Raw genomic sequence first — 17,414 nt, forward strand, 5'->3', positions numbered from 1 at the left:
GTGTGTGTAGGTGTGTGTCTAGGGGTGTATGGGGTGTGTAGAGCGTGCGTCTGTGCAGGTCTGTGTCTGGGGCGCCCCTCGCCCTGGCCCCCTCTGCTCTCACGCGCCCTCCCCGCCGGCACCTGCTTCTCGGTGAGGATGACCCTGCGCAGCAGCTGGTTTTCCAGCCCCTTCATGGTGACGGTGAAGTCGATGACGGAGGTCTTGGCGTTGATCTCAGGCGTGAAGGCGGGGTTGGGCAGCTTGGTGGTGATGTACAGCTTGAAGGTGTCCAGGATGTCACACTCCTTGTCGCCCACCTTCACCTGCGCAGACCAGCACACCTGAGCGGCCGTTCGCCACAGCACCAGAAATCAGGTCCCTCATGGCAGCACGTTTACCACAAGCCAGGCTGGGAAGCTTTGATCAGCTCAGAGGGAAGCTGCCAGCATTTAATCACTGCCCTTAAAACGTAAAGCCTGACCAGGAGGTCTGGATCTGTGGTCCTGAGGAAGATGTTGGCACGGGGGCTCTGGCTTGGCTATTCTGCTCAAGGCTGGCACTCTACCGCTTGTACCACAGCTCCCACTTCTGGTTTTTTGCTGGTTAAGTAGAGATAAGAGTCTCATGGATTTTCCTGCCCGCTGCTGGCTTTGAACCTGGGTCCTCAGATCTCAGCCTTCTGAATAGCTGGGCTTACAGAAGTAAGCCACCAGGGCCTGGCTCTGCTGAAGATGTTTTAAGCCATAATAGTACCCAACTCAACTGGAAGAGCTATCTCAAGCAAATGGCAAATAAAGGAAACTGTAGACACATCTAAGACTTGACTGCAAAATTTAGTTAGTAATTATCACTCTCCTCCATCGTTTCGTAACACCGAAGCTGAGATTTTTCTTTTCCAGATGGGGGAATTGTTTGCTGTTATGAAACTTCATTGTGCTGATAGCAAGTATTACCTTGCATTTTGCAGTCATATCTCAAACATATTTGACAGCAACAAAGTTTATAATTTTCTAAGAAAAAAAGTGAACTTTTTTTGTTTGCAAAGTAGCATTTACCTTAAACGTTATTTGAAGTACATTGGAAGATAACTGAATCTCAAGTGGAAGTTTCAGCATTTTACAGTGGTTTTGATTTCTAGTTAATCTCAATCCTATATATGATAAAAAAAAAAAAAACCCAAGACCAAGGTTGCATTCCAAGTATCATGCCTTCACATCAAAGGCAAAAATCTACAGGCTTCATTAGAGGAGTTTGAGGTCAGTATTGGGATTTAAGCCTACGTTTGCTAGGTATTTTTGTACTTGAGCAATACCTCAGCCCTGCTTTTCTCTGGTTCAGAAATACAGTCCAGTGAACTTTTCTGCCTGGGCTGGCCTCAAACCTTGGTCCTTCAGATTTCAGCCTCCTGAATAGGTAGGATTAAAGACATAAGTCAGTGGTGCCTGCCCCGTCCCCCAAAAGACTTTTAGAATGGAGATTCTGTAAATTCCTTTGGCATGTTAAAGAAAATATAAATATAAGCCAGATGCAGACAGACAAATACTGAATATGATCTAACTTATAATCAAGATCTTTAGAAGGTCAAACTCCTGGAAGCAGAGGAGGGAACTGTGGTCACCTGGGGCTGGAGGTGGGAGCAGGGAGGTGTCAGTCAAAGGGCACAAACTTCCATCCGTCAGATGGACAATCTCCCATGGGTGGTGGCAGATCTATTAATTAATCGGAGTGTGATTAGCATTACATAACGTATGGCTACATCAAAATATCACATCAGATACTTCACATATATACAATCTGTCAATATAATAGTTTAGTGCTGTTTAAAAAAAATGTGCAGAGTCCACAATAGCCAAACAAATCACTCAGATTTTGTTCTCAGCCTTTTTATCTGAAACAGACAAATTCTGCTTGTGAAGCTCAGAGGACAATTACACTGATTCTACAGAACATTGACTGAGTTTTGTTCAATTTCCCCCACAAATGTTTGCAAGCTTAAGGATACACCAGAGGCTCCATAAACCAAATTGGCATAAAAATAATTCGCATTAGAAGTAGCAGAATTTTATAAATAAATCCATTTTTGTTTAAAGAGAACATGTGCAGGGCCAGGAGTTTGGCCTAGTGGTAGAGTGCTTATCTAGTATGTACAAAGACCTGGGTTCAATTCCTTGGTACCACATATATAGAAAAGGCTAGAAGTGGTGCTGTGGCTCAAGTGGTAGAGCTCTAGCCTTGAGAAAGCCCAAGGACAGTGCTCGGGCCCTAAGCTCAAGCCCCAGGACTGGCAAAAAATATTTTTTTAAGAGAACATGTGCATTCTTTACTTATTTGGTAAAAATAAGGAGGCCAAAGTGGAAAAAAAGTTTAGCCAGAAATAAAATCAAAGAAAGCTAAAAAGAGGCCAATTGCAAATTAACAGAGAAACTCAGAAAACAATTCATGCTATCATCAACAAACTGGAAAGAATATTCCATAGCTTCTGGCAAAGTGGATGAGTTTAGACTGAAAGTTAATAATGAGAACAATGGACAAATCAATACCTATTTATTAAAATGCTGGTTTTTGCCAGTGGGTAGTCCAGGTTTTCTTTTTAAAATATGCACATGACTCAGAAAAAAAATCCAATGTTCTCAAAACTGCATCCAAGTATTTTTTTCCTGTGTAATGCTAACATCATGTTATTAAGATCAGAAGTCTGTTTCCTCAATATGGCACTTAGTTTTAACTAGATGATCACTCTTATTAAGTTACTGTTCTCCTCTGTGAGTTTTTTGTTTGTTTTCCTCCTCCTCCTCCTCCTCCTCCTCCTCCTCCTCCTCCTCCTCCTCCTCCTCCTCCTCCTCCTTTCTCCTGCTCCTCCTCCTCTTCCTTCTTCTTCAGCTTCGTCTTCTTCTGTTCATTTTTTTTTTTTGCTTGGCTTGAACTCAGGACCTGAGCACTGTCCTTGGTCTTTTTCCTCAAGGCTAGCACTTTGCCACTTGAGCCACAGCACCACTTCCAGATTTTTCTATGTATGTGGTACCGAGGAATCAAACCCAGATCTTCGTGCATGCTAGGCAAGCACTCTACCACTAGGCAAAACTCCTGGTCCTTTCTCTGTGCTTTTTATAAATAAAAAATTTTAATTTATAAATTATAAATTTTTATACATTCTATATTTTTATAAAATAAGATATTGAAATATCACCTTGTACCAAGTAGTATGGAAATTTTATGGTTTATATTTATATATTAGTTAAACAAGTAAATTTAGTGAGATGAAGTCAAGAGAATTGTAGTTCAAGGTCAGTTTGGGCCAAATGTCTAGCAAAACTCCCATTTCAACAACAAGCCAAGCTTGATGGTTTAAACCTGTAATCCCAGCTGCTCAGAGGGCATACAGAAGAAGATTATAGACTGAGGCCAGCCCCAGGTAAAAACAAGAGACACAAGCTGAAAAAACACTGAGGCAGAAAAAGGGCCATGAGTGTGACTCAAGCAGTAGAACACAAGGCCCTGAGTCAAAACCCCAATGCCATCCACCAAAAAAGAAAGGAAATTTAACTTTTATTCATTGATTTGTCAGTCGTGGGTCTTGAACTCTGGGCCTGGGCATTGTCTCTGAGCTCTTCAGCTCAAGACTACCACCTACCCCTAGAGCCATAGTCCCACTTGTGGTTTTCTGGCAATTCATTGGAGCAAAGAGTCTCACGGATTTTAGTGCCCGGACTGGCTTTGAACCATGATCCTCAGGTCTCAGCCTCCTGAGGAGGTAGGATTACAGGCATGAGCCACTGCGCCTGGCTGGAAATTTAATTTTTAAAAACTTTTAGCAATTTTGAAATGTACAACGCAAATCTAAATAACTGTTAGCTTCCAATTAAAGAAAAACCAAGTGACAGCTACCACTCTGAAAGAAGAAATGAGAACAACTTTTATGGTGGAACAATGGAAAAAAAAAAAGCTCAAAGGAATCCCTGAGTGTCACTGTGTGGTTGACTTTCTAGTGTACCGTACACTACCACTGGAAAGAAACCGCTTCTACTGCTATGCTCAAAAAGATAAGTAGATGTCACCATTGCTCCTCTCTTTTTCTCTTACAAAAGGAAAGCTCACCTTGAAACTGGTGCCTGATTTAATGAAATTCTTTTCTAGCACATTATCCAAGGCAGGATCCAGCTCTTCCCGAATGTCCTCGATGAGAAGGGGGCGGCCCAAAGAGAGGCAGTCCTCCAGATGTGTGCGGAAATATTTGTGGTTCAAGGATGTCACCTAAAAGCAAGGAATGGGTTGCACTGCAAATGTTGTGCAGAATGTTCAGTTCTGAGGGAGAACAAGAGGCTGGATGGGTAGGGACTAGCAACATTAAGGGCAGTACAGGAAGCCTTCTTTGTAATAAAATAAAAGCTTCAAAACTTGGCAGGATCTTGAATTTTGGATGCCCTGATCTTCAAGGAAAACTCCAATGGCTTTGCAAAGATGGCGGGCCAGAGCTCTGCTGCAGACAGTGGAGGGAGCTGTCAGGATGAACCTGATGATGCTTATGAGGCTATCTCACCCTGCTCTACCCTTGCTTTGAACTTAACCCTGTGTTAGACTTCAGGGCCAGCAGTGAATTTGGGCCTGCCAATAATACGAATGCCTAACTGGCCTCTGCCTGAGGTCACTATTTTTGCCACTTTCCCATAAACCCACATTTCCAAATCCCCCAAATTAAAGCCATATTCAACCTTGGCAAAGGCAACCACAGAACTGGAGAATGGACAAGATAAGGGAGAGGGAAATCAGTAGAAAAAAAAATGCAAACTATCAAATATAACCAGAGCTGTTGCCCCGTGTGGCTGTTACCAAAGATGAGAGTGTGGCTGAGTGAACATCTGTCAGAGAAATGATTCTATCATTTGGGTCTGGGATGTCCTGAGTTCATGGGTCAAAGGCCCATGGATATCCCTAAGGATACCTGAAGAGGTAAAGGCTAATGGGAGTAGTTAGGTCATGACCAAGAGTTTGAAGGAGATGATAGAACCCAGGTTCCCCCTTCCTGTCTTTATTTCTCTCCTACAGGTTTGTGTACTTAAGGTTTAGTTCCCAGGTGGTCATGCTATTTTGGGAGGTGATAGAAGTCTAAAGAGGTTGAGGCCTCATGGAAGGAGTAGTAGGTCATTGCAGGCATGTTCTCAGTGACTGTTTTCTTGTTCTGGGCCTTCCCACTTCCCTACTTCCTGTCTGCCATGAGGGGAAGTAGCTCCTCTACCATGGGGTCCCACCATCATGAAATTCCACTCAACCGCCTAGGACCAAAAAAAACCATGGATGGAGCTCCCAGGAGCCAGGTCCTTCCTCCTTCAAACTGTTCTATGTGAGGTATTTTGTCAGAGTCATACAAAAATAACCAGCTACAAAATGAACCATATATATATATATATATATATATATATATATATATATATCTCTGCTGCCAAGACCTTATACCAGGTCCAAACACAATCTCTAAACCAGTGAGCCAAAATAAACCTTTCATATTCTGAGCTGACTCTCAGGCAACTGTTATATTCATGGAAAGCTAACACAGGTGATAACCTCATGACTGGCTAATTCGATTGAAATTTGAGGGGAAAAAAAAGATAATTTCCCATGCACCCAACTGTTACATACCTGTAAGTCATTTTCCTTTTCCTTCGATTTAATCCAAGTTTTGCCCTGAGTTTGTGGATCTATGAGGAGTGGGTATCTGGTGGCCTTTGTCACAATAATGCCATTCTGAATTGAGAGGTCATCTCCTGGCAGTCCCTGCAACCCCCACTCACCAATCTGGTTAACAGGAAGTTAACAGGAATACCTTCATTAACAATTAAGAATTTCCATAATGTAAAAAACAAAGTTCAAATATGGACCTATTTCTTTTCCTTTGAGACTATACATGTGGTATCAAGAATTAAAAAAAAAAAAAATATATATATATATATATATTTACAAACATGAGCCAAATAACAAAAACTTTAAAAAAAAGAATCTTTTCACTAGTGATCCAAGACTTGGTTTAAACCTTTCTGCTGCTATTATTTTCACCCTTAGTGGAAGCAGTGTGAATTGATTGGATACCACAACATGTTGGGAGATAGAGCAGACTGTGAAGGAAATTAAATGTCGAAGAAGCTGGGCCCCAGGGAGAGTCCCTGACACTTCTTCCTGCCCTCGGGCTCTGCCCACCTGTGCAGGTAATCACACAGCCTGAGAAGCACTTGCCGAGATATACTCTGGTAGGAGTTTATTGCTGACACTTATGACATTTCCTGCCCCAAATAAGCTTTTGTCCAGTAAAATCATCTTGCCCCATCTTGGCCCATCTTTGCTTCACTAATACCTCATGTTCCCCCCACACATAATCTAATCTATTCCCAGAATGTTCAACATTCTTCAAATTGAAGAAGACTAATTTTTAACTTTTAAACAGACACCATAAAATTAATGGCATTACAATTGCTAAGGAAGCAGCAACTGGAGCGCATATGTGCAAATCAGGAATGAAACTCATAAATGCACATTTTCTGGAAAGCATTGTATTTCCAGCAAGTTATGCTGGAAACCACTGGGGCCTGGCATCAAACTCAGAGAGGAGGGCCAAGAGTGAAGCCCACAATGGCTTCAGTGATACCAAAATATGCCATGGTAATCGAATATTAGATATCAGAAAATGATGAGTAATTTTTTTAAAAAAGGTTAATGCAAGTGCTATAGTACTTATATGTGTCTAACATGGTTGGCACATGGTTGTTATTTTTTGCTAGTCTGGGGGTTTGAATTTAGGGCCCAGGTGCAGAATCTCTTTGTGCTCAAGGCTAGTGTTCTACCACTTGAGCCACAGCATCACTTCTAGCTTTTACTGAGCTGTTTATTGGAGATGAGAATCTCACGGCATTTCCTGCCTGGGCTGGCTTCGAACCATGATCCTCAGATCTCAGCATTTTAAGTAGCTAGGATTACAAGTGTGAGCCTGGTTTACAGCAGGAACAGTTTATACAAATAACAAAGACACGGGCAAGCATGGAATTTACAAAGGATCTTTTAGGTCCCCACAGGGCCATTGGTTTTCACTGGAAAACAAGATTTCACACAATGCAAAGGAACTCCTGTACTACAGAGAAAATTCTCTTTTTTCATCCTACTGTTTTTTTTTTTCAAAACAATTTTTTCAATGATAGGAAAGTGTGGCATAATTCCTAGATTAAGATCTAAAAGGAGGCTAAAATGCAAATACAAGAGAAAAGTAAAACTCACAGTTGGAGGGTCCACCAACATGGCAATCAGATTCAGGTTTTCGGTGAAAGGGATCTTCCGGGATCTCAGCTCCAGCTCCCACTGTTCTTTAAGCAAATAGTTACGAAAGATCTGATTGAAAGGCCCAAGGTAGGAGAGGAAGCCAGTACACAGTAGCACATCGCCCACCAGCCTGTTGGGGAAGAACACAGAAGCTGGCACCAAAGTCGGTCACCTCAGGTATTTCAAGCTTTCCCCTTAAGTAGCGGGAAAGGCCTCGGTACATCCATCTTGTGAGAAGTGTCTTTACTGCTACCAGGCATGTAGACACCTGCCTGAGACCCTCCAAATCTAGAGGTCAAAGGAGCAGGTCAAGGAGCAGAAGAACAAGAAACTTCTCTCCTGAAGCCACAAGTTCAGGACCAGGCTCCCCACAAAGCACACACCACAGCCAGACTCACACTCAACTAGTTTTCTTTTTCATAGACTTTCCTGCCCAGGCTGGCTTGGAACTTCAATCTTCACATCTCAGCTTCCTGAGGAGCGAGGATTCCAGATGTGAACCACAGATGCCCAGCTCTTATTTCTTTCCTATTCCCTCCCTTTAAGTTCTGCAAGAATGTCTATTTAGATGTCAACACCAAAATAAATAAATACCTTTGAATCTAGGACAAACCATGGGTCCACATGTTCAAAATCACTGTGGTGAAGAACCAAGAACTAAGTGAGGATGGAGAATGCCCAGCAAACGCCAACACCAGCAGATGGGCCCCTCACGACTGCAAGCCCGCCCTGTCCAGCCACCACTGTGCTGAAAAAGCTCCACCACTCTCCTCCCCTGTCCCCTGAGTGCATGGTTCCAGCTGGGTACACTTCTCCAAGAGATGGAACTCCAAGATGGAAGAGGAGGAGAAAAGCACTTGTCCGGACAAAGAGGCAGATGTGAAGTGATCGGCTAAGGAGGAGGGGGACTACAAACAAAGTCCAAAACCCATACCGATTAATCTGAGCTTTGAACTCTTTACTTTGCTGGGTCCACCGGACTTTCTCCCCACTCAGCCCATCAATGAGGGCAGAGGCGGCCTGCATCTTCTTCCGGCACATGTCTGCGTCATTGAGCAGATCCTGCATAGGTAAAGGAAGAACATTCCAGAAAATGTGCTGAAGTGGTTGATCGAAAGCCTATGAAATTCTCACATAAAGCTGCATGGAGGACACTGATGGGACGCCACACATTGCATCATTCAGTCACGATACAGAGATTTTTACCACATAAACTCCAAGTAACACAAATTTTATAGGAGAAAACTCAAGTCAAAGAAATGGAAGCAGTATTTCTAGTGAGTATTTCCAGGAATAATCAAGAAATGTCTTATATCTTGTGGAGATAAATGTATCAAAACATTTTTTTGTGCTGGTACTGTGGAGGCTTGAACTCAGGACCTGGGTGCTGTCCATTTGCTTTCCTGCTCAAGACTGGTGCTTTACCATCTGAGCCACACTTCTAGTTCCAACTATCTGTTTTTATGTATAAGCTTGAAAAGTTCATTTAAGCTTTAAAATATGTTCAAGAGATAGACCAGAAAAAAAGAGCACCCTGAAGTCTTGCATTTAATAATAACATTCTCTAGTCAAGTTTTTCCACACAAATGATTGTGTGTGGCAGGCAATCTATACTGTTCAAGTTTCAAAATATTTTGAGCTGAAGTTAAACGCAGTCACTACTAAAACTAAATTATAAAAACTTACAATTAAATTATACCTAAAGCAAAAGTAATGCATGATAAAAGAAAGGCTCAGTATTTGCATTTTAATGTTATCTATTCTCTATACATATGTATACATACTTATTTCAGTTCATTTTTTTTTTTTTGGTGTGTGCCAGGACTAAAGCTCAAACCGAAGGCCTTGCACTCTCGTTTGGCTTTTTCTTCTCAAGACTGTCACTTTACCAATTGAGCCACACCTCCACTTCTAGATTCTTGCTAGTTAACTGAAGGTAACTATCTCTCAGATTTGACTTTGAATCTTGAATCTCAATCCTTACATCTCAGACTACCGGGCAGCTAAGACTAAGCGGGAGCCACCAAAGGCTGGCTTTATTTAAGTCCACTCCACCATTGGGTAGAAATAGCATATAAAGTTGTCTGTTCATTTCTTCCCCACATATATGTCATGACGTCACACGGGCAGTTTAACACAGGCAGTGGAGGAAGCAATCACACCCAGAAATCAGCAAACCCTCCACATCAAGGGTTCCTCCCCTGACAGGACTCCAGTACTTCTAATGCAGTTTTATAGCCTGTCTCAAGAGGTCAATCATACTGGGACCCATTATCAATTAAAGCTAGGTCAATGGCCCAATCTGAGCCCTAACCTAAGTGTTCTAACTTGAAAAAAGAAATCAGAATTCTTGATATGACCTACAGTGGGGTTTTTTGTTTTGTTTTTGGTCAGTCATGGGACTTGAACTCTGGGCCTGGGGCTGTCCCTGAGCTCTTCATCTCAAGGCTAGTGTTCTACCACTTGAGCCAGAGCGCCAGTTCTGGTTTTGTGTTGGTTAATTGGAGATGAGAATCTCATGGACTTTTGTGCCTGGGCTGGCTTTGAACTGTGATCCTCAGACCTCAGCCTCCTGTGTAGCTAGGATTACAGGTGTGAGCCACCAGCGCCGGGCTGTGACCTACAGTTTTATGGTGAAAAACACAAAAAGAACTTGAAAATTAACAATTCAAACTAGGAAGACACAGCCAAAGAATAAGAACATTCTGACGTCCACCACGAACATTGGCCTAATTCACAATACAACACATCCTCGTAACAAAGTTTCATCATACGCTTCGTTTTATCTCACCATTTTCTCATTCATTGCTGCATCAAATTTCGCTTGTACTTTATCCAGCTCGGCTTGCTTCTCGTCCAGCAGTGCCTGGGCTTTACCTAGCTCGGCATTGGCCACAGCTAAGCGGCCTTCCTGCTTGGCCAGGTTTGCCTGAAACACAGGAGCAGGTGGTGTGCAAAGAGCCATAATAGTTCTATGAAGCAGGCATGAATCAGACTGGTAAATGACAGCAGAAGGGCTTCATTTGTGCAGTGGCTTGTGTGTTTGCAAGTTGGAAAGAGATGGTCTCGGGGGGGTATTTTATTATATTTTCCCTTTTAATTATTAATGTTCAATATAAAAAATAGAAAATGTAGCAATGTCTAGGAAGCAGAGTGAGAATTACCCTTAATTTTTCTAAGACATAATCTGCAAATGTGAGCAGGTGATCGATGGTATCTGGCAGGTGGATACTGTTATTGTTTAATGTAGCTTGAATCATTTTCCCCCAGCCTTAAACATTTTGATGAACATTATTGATATGGCAGAGTGCACCAGATGAATGTCTCATAATTTCACCTTTTCGCTGCTTTTAGGCATGTCTGCCCCACCCTCCATTTGTAATTCATGTAAAGCTGTGATCAGTGCTATTAGATATATAAACATTTTGCATTGTTCCTTTTGTAAGGATTCTCTGAAATGAAATTACTGTGTTTCATCCTTTTCTTTTTCTGTTTAGCTACTTGCTTGTATCAGTTATATAGAAGAGAGGGATTTCATTGTTAGCTGTCCAGATATGTTCACAATGTAAGCTAATCAATCACATCCCTTCTAATATCCTTCTTTCTTCCCCCACTCCCTCTTCCCCCCAAAATTTTCAGTTCATTTTCTTGCTCTATTTTTATAGTTGCAAACAATCTATTTTGATATTTCATGTTTTTTCTGAGTCCTAACACACCATCATTATCTGTGTCTTGTAAAATTAAAATAATGAACCAGTAACCTAGGCCTGGAGCTTTTCTGGGTCAGTTTCTGTGACAACTGCCTTGTTTGTTTTTTCACAGTGCTTGACTTGAGTTGAGCTGGTTTTTTTCCTGAAGAAAACTTTCCATTCACTAAGATTATCAAATGAATTTACCTATAATTATAGAAACCCGGGTTCTTTAATTATTTAAACCCACACGTCTATGATTATATGGGTTTCTCTTTCTCTGCTCATTTATTTTTGTATATTTTCTTCTTGATTAACTTTTCCAGGAGCATAGCTCTTTACTATTTATTTTTGCCAAGCACCAGTTCTTAGATTTGCTCATTAATTCTACTGCTTTTCTCCCCTCACAATTTTAATGTTACTTTTATTAGCGCTGTTGTGTTTTCTTTACACATAGTGTGTGTGTGTTTCTGAGTATGCACTTTAACTCTTCTGTGAAAGGCTTGATTTCTTTGATGCACTTAAAAGCTAAGAATGGACCATTTCACCATATTTCAACACTTTGGGCATCTAGTTTCTTTCATAATTTCCTAAATAAAAGTAACTGATCCTTTATATTAATATAAAATTTGAATTTTATTGTTTATAGTCAGAACATGCCACCCAGGAATTTCTGCTCTGGGGAATTTAATCAAGGACTTCATGAATATGATTCATTTTGACAGTAAGATAGAATTTAGCATTACTTGCTTATATTAAAGACAGTACAGTATAGTTAGTCAATTTCAAAATAACAGTGTATGACACATGCTGGTAATCTCAGCTACTCAGGAGGCAGAGATCAGGAGAATTATGGTTCTAGACTCACCCAAACAACAAAAAAAACATTGAGACCTTCCCCCCCATTTCAAAATATATAGATAGGTGTGTGGCATGTAATGGGAGACCCAGCTACTCATGAGGTCTGACTATGAGGACTGCATTCCAGGTCAGCCTGGGCAAAGCCACAATGCCCCATTTGAAAGTAACAACTGAAAGAGCTAAGGGATAGAGTTCAAGTGGTAAAATATCCACCTAGCAAGTGTGAGACCCTGAGTTCAAACTTTAGTACTATCAAGACAAAAATCCTATGTGAAATTTCTATATAGTTATTAACTGATGCCACAAACTGGCTCCATCCATTGCAGGGCAATTTCTAATGCAAATGAAAATGTAGGACCCCCTCTTCTTAAAATATCCATAAGGGTTTCCAGGGGGCCACAGAAGGGCAGTAGACTAAAGCTCAGACTCTTTTGCACAAGTCCTGTGTGCACACATGCAAGTTGGCCCTCTGTCCACCATCTCTGTGAAGGCATGACTGTGTGTCCCACAACCTCAAGTTATCAAATTGTATCTGTTCATTTCCACTGAAGGTAAGCATATGTTATAAAATCATAACCAGATGCTTCTTCTTTCTTTCTTTCTTTTTCTCTTTCTTTCTTTCTTTTTCTCTTTCTTTCTTTCTTTCTTTCTTTCTTTCTTTCTTTCTTTCTTTGTTTCTTTCTGGGTTATGGGGCTTGAACTCTAGCCCTGGGCACTGTCCCTGAGCTCTTCAGCTCAAGGATACCACCCTACCCCCAGAGCCTCACCCCCACTTCCCCTTTTCTAGTGATTAATTGGAAATGAGTCTCACGGCTGGCTTTGGACTGCAATCCTCAGATCTCAACTTCCTCAGTAGCTAGGATTGCAGGAGTGAGCCCATCACAGCTGGCTTAGTTATTTTCTTTCTTTCATAGAGCTTTTTTTCCCCCTGATGTGCTGGTTGTAGGACTTGAACTCAGGGCCTTGTTCTCACTTGGCTTTTTTGCTCACTGCTACAGCTCTGCTATTAGAACGATGCCTCAGGTCCAGTGATGAACTGGAGATGAAGTCTTGTAGGATTTTCTTCCCTGGGCTGGCTTCTGCTAATAGCAGACTTTATAAAACACGATTTACTGGGAGGAGGAGGAGGAGGAAGAGGAGGAAGATTTACCTTCAGAGGCAACACTTCCCTGTTGATGCCATAAAATATTGCCATGGCAAGTGTCCAAGACAGCAGACCAGCCACGTTGCCGCAGACCTTTTTGGCACTTTCAAAAGTGTAGTCCTCCATATTGAAATAGGGCTGTAACAACTCGACTGTTTCTTCGTTGATTGTGTCCTTTGGGAACTGCTGAAGGTTCCACAAGAATCCTGTGGCACTCATCAACTGTAAAACAGCACCACAACCTCTTAGGTGTAGGAGAAGAGAGATATTCTCTTCCTACACCAGTGTAGACTCCTAAATAGACTTTTCTCCTTTTCAAAGAAGTAACAAATCAATTTGCTCTACATATACCACCTAACACTACTGGCAATAGCCAACCTAAATCTGTACATTGCAAATTTATCTGGCAAAAAAAAAAGAAGAAAAATAATGTCATTCTCCGATCCACTAAGTGTGTCTAAATGCCACTGACCACACAGGCCTTCTTACAGACAGGGCAGAGTTTCCACTGAGGCTACAGAACCATACATGTATGTACATGCATGCTAGAACTAAGGCTTGAACTCAGGGACTTGCATGTTCACTTGTTTTGGGGTTTGTTTTTGTTTTTCCCACAAGCTGGTGTGCTCCACTGCCTAAGCTTCAGCTGTACCTTCAGCATTTTGCTGGTTAGTTGGAGATAAGAGTCTCTCAGATTTCTCTGCCAGAGCTGACTCTGAACAAAGATCATAAGCTCTCAGCCTTCTGAGTAGCTAGGATTCTAGCTACCAGTGAGGACGTTTTTAGACATTGATGATCTCGGGTATTCTGTTACAGTAATGGACTGCTGAGTAACACTTGCAGTTTAAGATAAACTCTTCTAGGCACACCAATCAGTTATTGTCAGCTGACCATGTCGGTAGTGGCCTCATTGAAGACTGCAAGGATAAAGTGTACTTGCCTTTAAGGACTCCCCCCAGGATGGCTTGCAACAAGGTTTCTCAGGATCCATAGTAACAGGGTCTATTTTCTTTTGAAACAGTAACAGTACACAGTCCATGATCCTCATGATAAGATGCGGAGGTTTTGCCAGCTTCCTGACCGTAGCAATATCGTTTGGTTTGATCGTCTGTAATATGGGAACAGGGATCAATATTGTCATGTACGTGGAAAGCTAATAAATAATTAAAGCCCCAAACTTTAACACATATTTAATCACCAATGCTGCCATTGTCTCCTCAAGGGTTTGAATTCCAAGATTTTTGCACAACCTATCTTTCATTGTTGTTTACAGATTTTTCAGCTGGCTTCTTGTTTGCTTTAATTCCCTTTTCTCTGCTGCCTCAATTAATTGACTTAAAATATATCACTACCATTCATTGCCAGTACCCCAGACAGGTGCTAATGAGTCTTACTGATGTGTAACATGCAGATAACCTGCACCCTCAAAGTGAAGAATCCACACCCACATGGATGCTAAGGAGATGACAAAGCCCCGGATCTCAGAAACCTCATTTTCAGTCTCCACTTAGAAGGCTGTCTTGTGTAGGGAAGAGGGTTGGGATTAAAGGCAAATCATAGAAGTTATTATAAAATATGTCTCATAAAAAGTTTTTGAGAGCTCAGTGAGCAGGTTTTGGGTTTCAAAACATTGCCTGATCCTAATATTCAGAAGAGGGAAGACTTGGAGACTGTATGATTGTAAGTTGTTCAATAATGGCATTCGCATTCTCTCCCTCTACTCTTTTGCTCGTTCCTCTCCCCCATCCCTCTCCCTCTCATTAGCTTACATTTTAGTTATATAGGGAGGGATGGCATTGCTATATGTCCATACCAATTTGCAATATATTCCAATCACTCTCACGCTCTCTATCATAATTCCCTCTTCCCCCTTCCCATAACAATTTCAGTAACTTTTATTATAATATCCTCCGAGTTACAAACACTCTATTTGGACTGTATTCATCCTCCTTCATTCTCTTATCTGCATACTGTCAGAGGACCCACAAAGGGCAAGTATGTCCTGGCGATTGAAAATCTTATTATGTGATTTTTAATAGGTTTATTCATCTATTTAACAACCATGGCTATTTTTTCACATAAACAAAGCAAGCAAACAAGCTCGGCAAAACTTGCTTTCAGAATCTCCCAAGGAAGAAAGAGAAAACACAATTTTCCTAAACTAAGATTTTTGCCATGATGGGAGGATAGGCATGGCTAGAAACAAAGAGGACTCTAAAAGAAGTGAGAGGTTTCTGGAAGGAGGGGAGTTTGAGCCCAGATTTGAAGAGGGGCTCCCATTTAAAGAGAATGAAGATTGGGAAAAGCATTCCTGGAAGAGGGAGAGGTGCACTTCAACGGTAACAGATCATGACTTTTCCAGACGCCTAGACATAGGAGTATAGGGACAAAATAGGATGAAATGAAGTTTAACAGGTAGTCAGCGGAGCAACAGGAGTAGCAAGAGAAGTGTTTTCAATATGACCAGTAAAATTATATTCTTTCTTCTGTTTTTTGTGGTATTGGGGTTTGAACTTAGGGTCTCCCATTCATTGAATTTGCTTCCTCAGTTGGTGCTCTAACACTTGAGTTAGGCTTCAGCCTAGTTTTTTTCTTTTTCTGGTCCTAGGACTTGAACTCAGTGCCTGGGTACCGTCCCTGAGCTTGTTTGTGCTCAACGTTGGCATTCTACCCCTTGAGCCACAGTGCTACTTCCAGCATTTTTGAGTAGTTTATTAGAGATAAAAGGGGATTTTCTGCCTAGAAGGATAGGAAGAGAAGGGAAGGGAGGGGATGGAGAAGACTGGGTATGTGGCTCAAGTGGAGAAGTGTTTGCTTAGCATTGGATGCTTTAAGTTTAAATGCCAATATTAGCAGAACAAAACAAAAAAAATAAAGAATTTAAGTGTGCTTTCTTGGGTTTCTTGGTTTGTTTGTTTTAAAAGGAAAGAAAGGGGGGCTGGGAGTTTGGTCTAGTGGTAGAGTGCTGGCCTAGCATGCACAAAGACAGAAGACCCAGGTTCAATTCCTGGGTACCACATACATAGAAAAAAAAGCAGGAAATAGTGCTGAGGCTCAAGTGGTAGAGCTCTAACCTTGACAGAGTTCAAGGACAGTGCTTAGGCCTTGAGTTCAAGCGCAGGACTGGCAAAAAAAAAAAAAAAGTAAAGAAAGGACAGGAAGGAATCATTTCACTCTTGCTTATGACTGGTGGAACATGAAGCGCCTGACTTTTACACTCAGGGGCAATTGTTGGCCAGCATTTTCCCCCCACTTCTCCTGCAAAATTGATATCGGGGATAAAAAGAGATAAACAGGAGTGACAAGGTTAAACGAGTGTAACTTCGAAGCACTGGACCGATCCAGACAAGATCACAAATCATTTTCGGGCCCGGACTGGGGCCTTGAGACTGTGGTGACTGGGCACTGCCCACTCACGTTCAGGGCGGCTTCTGCTTCTTCCAGGGCAGGTTTCGCCGCCTCCAGTTTCGTCTCCGCTTTGACTTTTTCGGAATCAATTTCGTCCACAATCTTCTGGGCCTTGTCTTTCACCTCCTGCACTTCATTTTTCACTTTGGCTGAAGCCTGAGCACTTATCGTCACTTCCGCCAGCACCTGCTCACCGGAGAAAACAGGAGAAAGCAAAGTGGGAAACATTCCCAGCCATGAGAGAATCTGTGTTCAACAGCCAGTCAGGCCATGGGCCCAGAGCAAAGGTATCCCTGTCCTCAGCCACCGGCTTGGCTGGGGCTGTGTCCCCCGCAGGCAGCAGCTGGCCCTAGGGCCAGATGCTTTTAACTGACTCTTGGTGGTGATAAAGCCTAAGGTGGTGCCTGCAACAACCATGCCAGCAGACACCCCTCCACCAGGGTACGATGGTCTTCTGTTGCTTTAATTTTATCCATTTTTCCTGTTTTCCTTCTCCCACCTCAACAAGAATTCAATGAGGCTTGGGCCATCCCAGAAAACTGGTCCATGAAGAACCTTAGAGAGAGGGGGTGGAGAGGGGAGAGAGAAAGAGGAGAGAAAGAGAGAGAGAAGGAGAAAGAGGGAGACAGGGAGGAGGGAGAGGGAGAGAAGGAGGGAGAGAACAAAAGAGGAAGAGTGGAAAGAGAATGTCTGAGACCAGACAAAGAACATGAGTTTGGAAATGTCTTGGTATAAATTAAACAAATATATTTTGAGGGTCTTTGAGAACATTGTCTTATCAGAGCTTTTTTTTTTTTGCTCAAGGCTAGCATTCTACCACTTTGAGCCATCACATCACTTCCAGTTTTCTGGTGGTTAAATAGAGATAAGTGTCTTACAGACTTTCTTGCCAGGCTGGTTTTGAACTTCAATTCTCAGTTTTCAGCTTCCTGAGTAGCTGAGCTACCAGCTCCTGGTTTTAGACTGCATTTTTTAATAGCACCTAAAAACAATATTTTAATATAAAAAAGTTCCTTATTGCTAGTGACAGA

At 41.9% G+C, this 17,414-nt stretch overlaps 1 protein-coding gene across 1 annotated transcript in view; it reads right to left on the reverse strand.

Annotated features, from left to right (window-relative positions):
- Dnah8 (dynein axonemal heavy chain 8) overlaps positions 1-17,414 on the reverse strand; it is a 206,488-nt gene that overhangs the window by 73,290 nt on the left and 115,784 nt on the right. The window contains exons 67-75 of the mRNA XM_090355742.1: positions 16,393-16,569; positions 13,916-14,083; positions 12,982-13,197; positions 10,073-10,210; positions 8,216-8,343; positions 7,240-7,411; positions 5,617-5,772; positions 4,078-4,233; positions 123-305 (exon numbers count right to left, since the gene is read on the reverse strand). Coding sequence (XP_090211868.1) covers positions 123-305; positions 4,078-4,233; positions 5,617-5,772; positions 7,240-7,411; positions 8,216-8,343; positions 10,073-10,210; positions 12,982-13,197; positions 13,916-14,083; positions 16,393-16,569 — 1,494 coding nt within the window. The remainder of the gene's footprint in view (positions 1-122; positions 306-4,077; positions 4,234-5,616; positions 5,773-7,239; positions 7,412-8,215; positions 8,344-10,072; positions 10,211-12,981; positions 13,198-13,915; positions 14,084-16,392; positions 16,570-17,414) is intronic.

Source organism: Megascapheus bottae, chromosome 22 (genome assembly GCF_031878675.1).
Source record: "Megascapheus bottae isolate mThoBot1 chromosome 22, mThoBot2.hap1, whole genome shotgun sequence".
Taxonomy (NCBI): domain Eukaryota; kingdom Metazoa; phylum Chordata; class Mammalia; order Rodentia; family Geomyidae; genus Megascapheus; species Megascapheus bottae.